The 13,234-nt window shown below is 45.5% G+C and overlaps 1 protein-coding gene across 1 annotated transcript in view; it reads left to right on the top strand.

Annotated features, from left to right (window-relative positions):
- LOC311146829 (guanine nucleotide-binding protein G(s) subunit alpha isoforms XLas-like) overlaps positions 1–13,234 on the top strand; it is a gene marked incomplete at its 3' end in the record, with an annotated part of 53,687 nt that overhangs the window by 14,040 nt on the left and 26,413 nt on the right. The window contains exons 2-4 of the mRNA XM_084183425.1: positions 9,380–9,452; positions 10,384–10,438; positions 11,219–11,338. Of these exons, the coding sequence (XP_084039551.1) occupies positions 9,380–9,452; positions 10,384–10,438; positions 11,219–11,338 (248 nt within the window). The remainder of the gene's footprint in view (positions 1–9,379; positions 9,453–10,383; positions 10,439–11,218; positions 11,339–13,234) is intronic.

Below are 13,234 nucleotides of genomic sequence, written 5' to 3'. Positions count from 1 at the left end.
TGGTAGGGCTGTGACGGTGACAAAGCTAGGATTATTGGTAGGGCTGTGACGGTGACAAAGCTAGGATTATTGGTAGGGCTGTGACGGTGATAAAGCTAGGATTATTGGTTGGGCTGTGACGGTGACGAAGCTAGGATTATTGGTAGGGCTGTGATGGTAATTGAATAATGTGTACCTGACAGTTATGGATGAAGACCGTCATGAAAATAAAATAACCGTCAAAACCGTTTAAATATGGCCTACATTCATTTTAGAATTTGTATTTTTTTTATTATTAACTTTATTTTCACGTAGATAAACTTGACCTAATAGCAAGAGTGTTTACTAATGATTATAAGCAATTGTTTTGCTAACTTATATTGAATAAAAATATATAAACGCAACAATTTCAACGAGTTACAATTCATATAATTAAAATCAGTCAATTCAAATAAATAAATTAGGCTCTAATCTATGGATTTCACATGACTTGGCAGGAGCGCAGCCATGGCATAGGCCCATCCATTGGGGAGCCAGGCCCAGCCAATCAGAATCAGTTTTTCCCCACAACAGGGCTTTATTACAGACAGAAATACTCTTCAGTTTCATCAGGTGTCCGGGTGGCTGGTCTCAGACGATCCCGCAGGTGAAGAAGCAGGATGTGGAGACCCTTGGCTGGCGTGGTTACATGCTTCTCGCAAATGTCAAATGTAGGAAAGTGTCCAGCTGGGCTTCTCAGTAATTTTTTCTTCACCTCACACAGTAAATCATCAAAGTGTATATACAGTGGGGGGAAAAAGTATTTAGTCAGCCACCAATTGTGCAAGTTCTCCCACTTAAAAAGATAATAATAATAAGCCATTTAGCAGACGCTTTTATCCAAAGCGACTTACAGTCATGCGTGCATACATTTTTTTTGTGTATGGGTGGTCCCGGGGATCGAACCCACTACCTTGGCGTTACAAGCGCCGTGCTCTACCAGCTGAGCTACAGAGGACCACAAGATGAGATAGGCCTGTAATTTTCATCATAGGTACACGTCAACTATGACAGACAAATTGAGATTTTTTTTCCAGAAAATCACATTGTAGGATTTTTAATGAATTTCTTTGCAAATTATGGTGGAAAATACGTATTTGGTCACCTACAAACAAGCAAGATTTCTGGCTCTCACAGACCTGTAACTTCTTCTTTAAGAGGCTCCTCTGTCCTCCACTCGTTACCTGTATTAATGGCACCTGTTTGAACTTGTTATCAGTATTAATGGCACCTGTCCACAACCTCAAACAGTCACACTCCAAACTCCACTATGGCCAAGACCAAAGAGCTGTCAAAAGACACCAGAAACAAAATTGTAGACCTACACCAGGCTGGGAAGACTGAATCTGCAATAGGTAAGCAGCTTGGTTTGAAGAAATCAACTGTGGGAGCAATTATTAGGAAATGGAAGACATACAAGACCACTGATAATCTCCCTCGATCTGGGGCTCCACGCAAGATCTCACCCCGTGGGGTCAAAATGATCACAAGAACGGTGAGCAAAAATCCCAGAACCACACGGGCGGACCTAGTGAATGACCTGCAGAGAGCTGGGACCAAAGTAACAAAGCCTACCATCAGTAACACACTACGCCGCCAGGGACTCAAATCCTGCAGTGCCAGACGTGTCCCCCTGCTTAAGCCAGTACATGTCCAGGCCCGTCTGAAGTTTGCTAGAGTGCATTTGGATGATCCAGAAGAGGATTGGGAGAATGTCATATGGTCAGATGAAACCAAAATATAACTTTTTGGTAAAAACTCAACTCGTCGTGTTTGGAGGACAAAGAATGCTGAGTTGCATCCAAAGAACACCATACCTACTGTGAAGCATGGGGGTGGAAACATCATGCTTTGGGGCTGTTTTTCTGCAAAGGGACCAGGACGACTGATCCGTGTAAAGGAAGGGTATATAACAAAGTATTGAGAAACTTTTGTTATTGACCAAATACTTATTTTCCACCATAATGTGCAAATAAATTCATTAAAAATCCTACAATGTGATTTTCTGGATATTTTTTTCTCATTTTGTCTGTCATAGTTGACGTGTACCTATGATGAAAATTACAGGCCTCTCTCATCTTTTTAAGTGGGAGAACTTGCACAATTGGTGGCTGACTAAATACTTTTTTCCCCCACTGTATATATATATTTTTTACATCCATTCAAATGATAGTAATTCCTCACAGTATTTGAAAAATCTTTCCAACGCCCTCCCCCTCGATAATCAGCGTCGCTGATAAAAGGCTATGGACATGTTGAGTGTAGTTGTTTATTTTAATGATTGTCAGTTTCATCTTCATACCATAGCATAGCGGTCCCCTTCACACTTTCCTGGTCAATTCATTATCTTATAGCCTACTTTCGGAAAGCCTAAGGTAGGCCTAGGTTTTTTTAAATACGTTTTAAGGAAAGGAGAACTATTTGATCTTGTGTCTGACATTACGCTGGTGGCTTTGATTGAGGGGTCTTTTTTTTTACAGGGGTGTGAGTTTGCTGATTCTCTCTTTAGGCCTAAATGTCCATTCAGAAAGTTTCCTAAATTAGCCTGTCTGGACTCCATCTCTTTAATAAGAATCAAAACGCTCCTGTCATGATTTTAATCTTGTATAAGGCCTGTTTTCAGTAGTTTAGGCTACATTATTTATCTCATTACGGCGTCCTCTCTTTGAAGAACATATGCTACTGCCATCGAATGACCGCAGCAGCAGGGTTTGTGACGTTATGGGATTATTTCGGGAAAAGTGGTCGAAAACCTATCGGACCTCATTTAAATGGTTCTGTGCGTCGAAATAGGATCTGTATTTGATTTTTTTTAAATGACATGTAGAAAAGCCAACAGACAAGGTAGGCACATATCTTTATTCTGACTGTTCATGTTGCGTCAGCACGAAAATGCGACGGATCCTCTTCAACCTGGCATTTCTTAACTTGTTGGTAAATATAGTAATAACCTGTAAAAGTAATAACCTGAATAATAATAATAATAATAATAATGAAATGCCATGATAATAATGAAGTGTAATGGATTGTTTCAAATAGGTGTTTTTATTAAGAATCATATCCATACACAAGTGTACAAACAACATTTTTACCTCCCCTTTGTTGACCCGGGGGGGGGGGGGTTGGATAATCTGATCCTAGATCTGTCATTAGGAGAAACATCTACCTTTTTAGCCACCAAAACACAGTGGGAGGCCTCCACAGCTTACTCAGCCAGGACTTTGGCCCCTCAAGACACAGGGTTCTTCCGAAATGGCACCCTATTCCCTATATAGTGCACTACTTTAGACCAGAGAATGGCACCCTATTCCCTATATAGTGCACTACTTTTCCACAGCTATATCTGTTGTTAGGGGCAACAGTGGAAGGACGCCACAGCTTCCTCAACCCTCATGGAATGTCTCAGTGTAAAAAGCAGGTGAACTTTGCTGCTTTTCTAAGTGGGGTTTTATCATTGACCGTCAACGCTGACCATTGCTACCACTGATAATGTAATGTTGCCGGTAGCAACAGTAGCCTATGATCAACAAAAGTTATTGAAGCTGGCATGAACTATTTGCACCGTGATAGGCTACTCATCCTACACAAAGTATAGTGAGTTCGGTTCAGGATGTTTCAAATCTGTTGCTTTCATACTGTAGCTTTTATTTAGTTAAAACTAGAATCTGTAGTTGATATATCAATAGTTGACACATCAATAGTTGACTTATTAATAATATATATACCCATTGATTCTTAAAGAATATAACTTATAAATGCCTCATGAGTTTAGTTCAACTGTTGTACCCGTCAGAAACCAAAATACAAGCTTGTTTTATTCCAGTTTGTAAACAATGTAGATGTAAATAAACACTGTATAGCCTCAAAACTATCATGTTGATATCATGGCTGGCCAGTTCCTTGCATCCATAGCTCTGTCTATGAATTGGAGAGTGGTTAAATTTATCCAAGCCCATCCCTTCAGCTTTTTACCAAAACAGAGGCGGCGTGACGCTTTGTTATTGTTTCAGAGGAGAACAAAACGTTTTATCACTTTCAGTTTGATGTGGTGTGGCTGTTGACACTTAAAGCTGAACACTCATTAGGCCTACACAGACCACACCAGGAAGTTACAGTACTTTCTGTTTGCTTCCTCTCTATAGTTGGCTGGATCTTCTATAATTCCAATAAAGAATAGCTTGTAAGCTAGTAAGCTACATTTCCAGAGTATCTTCCCCAACACTACTTATAACTGTGAACGCTCTAGTCTAGTCAAGCTTCTATGACCAATGGCGACCATAGAAGGCAGGGCTGCAGGAGTAGTAGTTGCAAAACCATATCTGCAACGCCTGCTATACCAATAACAGCCACTAGATGGTGCTAGGGGCTACTCACTGTGTTTACCTTGCCCTTTGTGGTGGGGGACAGGGTTAAAATACCAACACCAGGTTATGGATGGACTGAATGGGCCAGTCTGGGTTTACATGCGGTAGATCCAAGCTAGGCACCACCACTCATCTCCCTTTTAACAAATAACATTAGCATTTAATTTTCATAATGCCTATTCTAAAAACATAGTTATTATTGTTATGACTATCAGATGACCAAATCCGTTTTACCTCATTTCTACCAGCATGTTAAATGTGCAACCAGAGGAAAAAAAACTCTAGACCACCTTTACTCCACACACAGAGACGCGTACAAAGCTCTCCCTCGCCCTCCATTTGGCAAATCTGACCATAATTCTATCCTCCTGCTTCCTGCTTACAAGCAAAAAAATAAAGCAGAAAGTACCAGTGACTCGCTCAATACGGAAGTGTTCAGATGATGTGGATGCTACGCTACAGGACTGTTTTGCTAGCACAGACTGGAATATGTTCCAGGATTCATCCAATGGCATTGACGAGTACACCACCTCAGTCACCAGCTTCATCAATAAGTGCATCGACGACATCGGCCCCACAGTGACCGTACGTACATATCCCAACCAGAAGCTATGGATTACAGGAAACATCTGCATCGAGCTAAAGGCTAGAGCTGCCGCTTTCAAGGAGCGGGACACTAATCCGGACGCTTATAAGAAATCCTGCTACGCCCTCAGACGAAACATCAAACAGGCAAAGCGTCAATACAGGATTAAGATTGAGTCCTACTACACCGGCTCTGACGCTCGTCGGATGTGGCAGGGCTTGAAAACTATTACGGACTACAAAGGGAAACCCAGCCGCGAGCTGCCCAGTGACGCGAGCCTACCAGATGAGCTAAGTGCCTTTTTTATGCTCGCTTCGAGGCAAGCAACACTGAAGCATGCATGAGAGCACCAGCTGTTCCGGACGACTGTGTGATAACGCTCTCGGTAGCCGATATGAGCAAGACCTTTAAACAGGTCAACCTTCACAAAGCTGCGGGGCCAGACGGATTACCAGGACGTGTACTCAGAGCATGTGCGGACCAACTGGCAAGTGTCTTCACTGACATTTTCAACCTCTCCCTGACCGAGTCTGTAATACCTACATGTTTCAAGCAGACCACCATAGTCCCTGTGCCCAAGAACACTAAGGTAACCTGTCTAAATTATTCCCGCCCATAGCACTCACGTCTGTAGCCATGAAGTGCTTTGAAAGGCTGGTCATGGCTCACATCAACACCTGGTCATGGCTCACATCAACACCATCATCCCGGAAACCCTAGACCCACTCCAATTCGCATACCGCCCCAACAGATGCACAGATGACACAATCTCAATCGCACTCCACACTGCCCTTTCCCACCTGGACAAAAGGAACACCTATGTGAGAATGCTGTTCATTGACTACAGCTCAGCGTTCAACACCATAGTGCCCACAAAGCTCATCACTAAGCTAAGGACCCTGGGACTAAACACCTCCCTCTGCAACTGGATCCTGGACTTCCTGACGGGCCACCCCCAGGTGGTAAGGGTAGGCAACAACATGTCTGCCATGCTTATCCTCAACACTGGGGCCCCTCAGGGGTGCGTTCTTAGTCCCCTCCTGTACTCCCTGTTCACCCATGACTGCATGGCCAAACATGACTCCAACACCATCATTAAGTTTGCCGACAACACAACGGTGGTAGGCCTGATCACCGACAACGATGAGACAGCCTATAGGGAGGAGGTCAGAGACCTGGCAGTGTGGTGCCAGGACAACAACCTCTCCCTCAATGTGAGCAAGACAAAGGAGCTGATCGTGGACTACAGGAAAAGGAGGGCCGAACAGGCCCCCATTTAACATCGACGGGGCTGTAGTGGAGCGGGTCGAGAGCTTCAAGTTCCTTGGTGTCCACATCACCAACAAACTATCATGGTCCAAACACACCAAGACAGTCGTGAAGAGGGCACGACAACACCTTTCCCCCTCAGGAGACTGAAAAGATTTGGCATGGGTCCCCAGATCCTCAAAACGTTATACAGCTGCACCATCGAGAGCATCCTGACCGGTTGCATCACCGCCTGGTATGGCGACTGCTCGGCCTCTGACCGCAAGGCACTACAGAGGGTAGTTTTTATACTGCTGCTACCCGCTGTCTATCATCTATGCATTTTAAACATAAAAAAAAAAAGATTTAAAAAACCTACCTACATGTACAAATTACCTTGACTAACCTGTACCCCCGCAAATTGACTTGGTACCGGTACCCCCTGTATATAGCCTCGTTCGAACCCCGGGACCACCCATACACAAAAACATTTATGCACGCATGACTGTAAGTCGCTTTGGATAAAAGCGTCTGCTAAATGGCATATTATTATATTATTATGTGTTACTTTTTATAATTTTTTTATTTCGTTTATTTGGTAAATATTTTCTTAACTCTTTCTTGAACTGCATTGTTGGTTAAGGGCTTGTAAGTAAGCATTTCCGGTAAGGTCTACACCTGTTGTATTCGGCGCGTGTGACAAATAAAGTTTGATTTGATTTGAGATGGTTCAAATATCCATGGACTCAGACAGTGTTGTCACTACTTACCACAGCCACAAGGATCGAGAGGAGTTGTGGACACTGACAGGGTTGTCACTACTTACCACAGCCACAAGGATCGAGAGGAGTTGTGGACACAGACAGGGTTGTCACTACTTACCACAGCCACAAGGATCGAGAGGAGTTGTGGACACTGACAGTGGTCTGGTCTCATTGACTTCAGAGGAGTTGTAGTAACAGTGAAGATGAGGAGACCCTGGACATTCTGTTGACTTCAATCTAGTTCCATCGGAGTAGTAGTGCTTCCATAGTTTAAAATCTGAACAGGCGTTGAGAAAATACAATGAATAACAGACATTTCAAATGTTATATGAATATACACTCTATTTATAGAAAATGTCAATACTTCAATCAATTGAATGAATCAGTCAAATGTTATTTATATTTAGCTTTTTTTTTTTTCTCACAAAAACAGTTGTCACAAAGTGCTTCACAGTTACCCAGGCTCCAAAAAGAGCGAACAGCAGCGCCATGGGGAACATAGGGGAAAACTCTCTAAGGAAGAAACCTTGAGGGGAAACAGACTGTGGCAGATCTAGTAATAGGGGTGGATGTAGACAGAGGTTTTAGGATTATTCTATTTGATTATTTTCTGTGCCTGTCTGTCGGATATTTGCTATTATCCATTGCTACAGTAGTAAAAATTACATATCGTGGACGTATTCTTTATTCTGAGATACAATATAACGTCTATTTAAAATGGAAACCTACTAAAAACAAACGTACACCATCTATCAGGCCGCCCGACGCAGCCATTTAAAACAGGCCGTACAGTAAAGGTCTGTGAATATGCGCAGTAGCCTATTGACTGTACATACCCCGGCCCTCCTAGGACAAGGGCTGAACTGGCAGTTGCGCCTCAGTGCGGAGAATTACCGCGGTGCCGTGAAGCCGGTTTTTCCCACGGGTGCTCGCCAATGCTTTTGTCGCACACGCGCACAATAGAAGTAGAATAGCGTGGAGAATGTGACGACAACAGGAGTGGACTACAGAGGCAGGCTGAGCCGTGGGTGCAAAGGAAAGTCGTGATAGGGGCTGGCAGCAGAGGGGAAACACTTGGTTTTGGGAAGGGCTAGCTAGAAAATATCTATTTTTGGTTGTACTTTTGTTTTGGGGTTTTCAGACGGTCTTTTTGTACAGTTGTCAACTTTTGACTTGTTTTTTTTTTTAGGGGTGGTTTAGGCCTTTCTAGTGCAGAGCACTGATAAGCTGTGTGTGTGTGTGTAGGCCTGTGTTAAAGTGGGATATTACTTAGTTTGTAGGTTACGATTGACAAGCTACTCCCGAGGTCAGGGCCACCCCAACGGACTCGATCTAGCTGACTCTCGGTCGATAGAAAGACCCAAACCTCCTGCCAAGCCTGTCTGGTGCAGGCGGATCCTCTCTCCCCGCTCTTCGTTTTTAGGGCTGATAAACTATCCGCTGGAAGGTCTTGGGTGACAAATGGGATTGTAATGGCCCTCCTACCCTTCTCACAGAAATTATACAATGATATGTGAGCGGATTGTAGGTGTGTGTGAGCGAGCAGCAGCGTTGTTACATTGTAGCGAAGGAAGGTTTTTCTGTGGCTCGGTTCACGGCTACTTCCTGGTACAACAGAGAGAGGCAGTGCTGAGTTAAAGACACCGAATAGACATTTGGATAGAAAAATATTGAGAAGAGGGAAGGAACGAGAGCAACACTTGGCCTGTTTCCAGAAATCAAAAACCTTCGTTATCTTGTGTATTTCTCTGTTATTTCAACGATTCGAGGGATTTTGGAGGGGCGAATCAAGAATCTGTTTGGATGACTCGGATGCCGAAGGAAGGTCCTGTTGGTTGCGGCTAAAACGGAATCGTAGCGGGGAGGAAGAACATAGCCCTCCCAACGGCGGAGAAGCGTCGCACAGATTTTCTTTCGCACCATTGTTTTTAAAAAAAATTGATGATTTATAACATCTTAGTGTATTATTTCATATTTTCGATAGACGAGTTAAGTTAACGGAAGATATGGGTTGTTTGGGCAACAGCAAGACTGAAGATCAACGCCTCGACGAAAAGGCACAGCGAGAGGCGAATAAAAAAATCGAGAGACAGTTGCAAAAAGAAAGACAAGCTTATAAAGCGACACACAGGCTGTTATTATTGGGTAAGGTTTTATACACGGCTTGGCCCGAACACTGTGGGATCTAAAATATCCTTCATTAAATTACCCCATTACGTATTTGAAAGCTCTCGCTATATGTCATGGGGGGGGGGTGGATGTTGATGGAAGCGAAGCCTAGCAATTTGCTTCATTTTGACAACATTCTTATTCATTTTGAACCGTCACAAGATTAAAACCTTATCGTTCGGTTATCAGCAACACATTGTAACATTCTGTCCTTGTGCTTCGATTCGAAGGTGCTGGAGAGTCCGGGAAAAGTACTATTGTGAAGCAGATGAGGATTCTACACGTCAATGGTTTTAATGCAGAGTGAGTACACGAATCCACTGTTGTTACAGGCCCGACTGCATCTCCATTTGACATATAGGCCCAGATATACATATATATATATATACCTATTTCATAACGTATTTGGTTATACTCAAGGCAGGGAAACTCTAAATAAGATAATAGGCTGTATAGAACTGAATGGATTTTCCTCGGGCACTGCAGCGCCCAGGCCCTGTCTATCAGTGACCAACACACTATGGACAGCCAGGCGACTAGCTCCAGCAGCAGCACTGATCTCTCTCTCTCTCTCTCTCTCTCTCTCTCTCTCTCTCTCTCTCTCTCTCTCTCTCTCTCTCTCTCTCTCTCTCTCTCTCTCCCTGCTCACAGCAGACACCAATATAGGCTATATAGGCTTCAGTACTTGAGACTTGAGATCTCCCTGACTGCCTGTTATTACATGAGATCTCCCTGACTGCCTGTTGTTACATGAGATCTCCCTGACTGCCTGTTGTTACATGAGATCTCCCTGACTGCCTGTTGTTACATGAGATCTCCCTGACTGCCTGTTGTTACATGAGATCTCCCTGACTGCCTGTTGTTACATGAGATCTCCCTGACTGCCTGTTGTTACTGAAGTCACATTGTTTACTGTTATGTATGTCATTGCTATATCGGCTATTATTGGAGATAGGTCTATGGATAATGTATTTTGCTGCAAGGCCTTCTGTGCATGTGATAGAACAGTGGCCTATGTCTGTGAGTTGCATAGGCCTACGATTGTACTGGTAGGGATATCTTTCTGCCTGCCTGGCCTGAACACATACCGGCTCTAGTGTGTTAACGTCCGGGCCGAGAACTGGAGTGGATCTATGCTGCCTTCATAGTGGGATCTTTAGGTCCTTGGACGAGGACTATTGTGATGTTGTTGGTTATTGTCTCCTCATGGCTGAGTTCTGTCCTCCTTTGACAGAGAAAAGAAACAGAAAATACAAGATATTCGGAAAAACGTGAAGGATGCCATCGTGGTGAGTAGGATAGTATTAATCTGTGTCTTTCCTGTTTTTAATTAAACTAGTGGTTTACTCTGGCTGAGTCCCAAATGGCACCCTATGCCCTACCATGTACCGTGCACTACTTTTGACATTTACATTTGACATTTTAGTCATTTTGCAGACGCTCTTATCCAGAGCGACTTACAGGAGCAATTCGGGTTAAGTGCCTTGCTCAACGGCACATCAACAGATTTTTCACCTAGTTGGCTCAGGGATTCAAACCAGGGAGCTTTCGGTTACTGGCCCAACGCTCTTAACCCGGTGCCCTCTTAACCTGTGGCCCTCTTAATAATTATAATATGCCATTTAGCAGACGCTTTTATCCAAAGCGACTTACAGTCATGCGTGCATACATTTTTACGTATGGGTGGTCCCGGGGATCGAACCCACTACCCTGGCGTTACAAGCGCCATGCTCTACCAATTGAGCTACAGAGGACCACCTGGGGCCCTCTTAACCTGGGGCCCTCTTAACCTGGGACCCTCTTAACCTGGGGCCAGTAACCGAAAGGAGAGCCAAATGGCACAGAGCCAAACGACACCCTATTCCTTGTGTAGTTCAATGCTTTTGACCGTAGTCCAGGGCCCTACATTGGGAATAGGGAGCCGTTTGGGATGCAACCTCAGGGTTAGATTGGACACCCCAATCCTATTTCCCTGATTTAGATAAGCTTATGATCTCATTTAGCCTGTATTTAGCCTGTATTTATCCAGCTTAACGGCGCTGGGTGTGTTTCTCCCCTCCTCTTTGTAGACTATAGTGTCAGCGATGAGCACCTTGATACCCCCGGTCACTCTAGCCAACCCTGAAGACCAGTTCAGAATCGAGTACATCAAAAGCATAGCTCCTCTCTCGGACGTTGACTACACACAGGTAAGATGGCTGTTTTAGGTTTTCATTCAGGTGTGTGTGTCTGTGAGCTTGGTGTGGTCACCAGCAATGGATTGATTTGAGACGTAGAATATCTGTCAGATATTATGTAGATGTTCAGCAGGGATTATAATAGATGCCATTTTGTTCAACTTTGTCTTTATGTTTTTAGTTCCTCTTTTTCAATCCTCTGAGTTCCTGATCCTGACTGTATCCCCTGGCAGACTGTATCCAGACTGTATCCCCTGGCAGACTGTATCCCCTGGCAGACTGTATCCCCCTGGCAGACTGTATCCCCCTGGCAGACTGTATCCCCTGGCAGACTGTATCCCCCTGGCAGACTGTATCCAGACTGTATCCCCCTGGCAGACTGTATCCCCCTGGCAGACTGTATCCAGACTGTATCCCCCTGGCAGACTGTATCCAGACTGTATCCCCCTGGCAGACTGTATCCCCCTGGCAGACTGTATCCAGACTGTATCCCCCTGGCAGACTGTATCCCCCTGGCAGACTGTATCCCCCTGGCAGACTGTATCCAGACTGTATCCCCCTGGCAGACTGTATCCCCTGGCAGACTGTATCCCCTGGCAGACTGTATCCCCTGGCAGACTGTATCCCCCTAGCAGACTGTATCCAGACTGTATCCCCCTGGCAGACTGTATCCAGACTGTATCCCCCTGGCAGACTGTATCCCCCTGGCAGACTGTATCCCCTGGCAGACTGTATCCCCCTGGCAGACTGTATCCCCCTGGCAGACTGTATCCCCCTGGCAGACTGTATCCCCTGGCAGACTGTATCCCCCTGGCAGACTGTATCCCCTGGCAGACTGTATCCCCCTGGCAGACTGTATCCCCCTGGCAGACTGTATCCCCCTGGCAGACTGTATCCCCCTGGCAGACTGTATCCAGACTGTATCCCCCTGGCAGACTGTATCCAGACTGTATCCCCTGGCAGACTGTATCCCCCTGGCAGACTGTATCCCCCTGGCAGACTGTATCCAGACTGTATCCCCTGGCAGACTGTATCCCCTGGCAGACTGTATCCCCCTGGCAGACTGTATCCAGACTGTATCCCCCTGACAGACTGTATCCCCCTGGCAGACTGTATCCCCCTGGCAGACTGTATCCCCCTGACAGACTGTATCCCCCTGGCAGACTGTATCCAGACTGTATCCCCCTGGCAGACTGTATCCCCCTGACAGACTGTATCCCCCTGGCAGACTGTATCCCCCTGGCAGACTGTATCCAGACTGTATCCCCCTGGCAGACTGTATCCAGACTGTATCCCCCTGGCAGACTGTATCCAGACTGTATCCCCTGGCAGACTGTATCCCCCTGGCAGACTGTATCCAGACTGTATCCCCCTGGCAGACTGTATCCAGACTGTATCCCCCTGGCAGACTGTATCCAGACTGTATCCCCCTGGCAGACTGTATCCCCCTGGCAGACTGTATCCCCCTGGCAGACTGTATCCAGACTGTATCCCCCTGGCAGACTGTATCCAGACTGTATCCCCCTGGCAGACTGTATCCAGACTGTATCCCCTGGCAGACTGTATCCCCCTGGCAGACTGTATCCAGACTGTATCCCCCTGGCAGACTGTATCCAGACTGTATCCCCCTGGCAGACTGTATCCAGACTGTATCCCCCTGGCAGACTGTATCCCCCTGGCAGACTGTATCCAGACTGTATCCCCCTGGCAGACTGTATCCAGACTGTATCCCCCTGGCAGACTGTATCCAGACTGTATCCCCCTGGCAGACTGTATCCCCCTGGCAGACTGTATCCCCTGGCAGACTGTATCCCCCTGGCAGACTGTATCCCCCTGGCAGACTGTATCCCCCTGGCAGACTGTATCCAGACTGTATCCCCCTGGCAGACTGTATCCAGACTGTATCCC

This window comes from Coregonus lavaretus, assembly GCF_964263955.1.
Source record: "Coregonus lavaretus genome assembly, chromosome: 19".
NCBI lineage: Eukaryota > Metazoa > Chordata > Actinopteri > Salmoniformes > Salmonidae > Coregonus > Coregonus lavaretus.
This window is presented reverse-complemented; position numbering and strand designations above follow the sequence as displayed.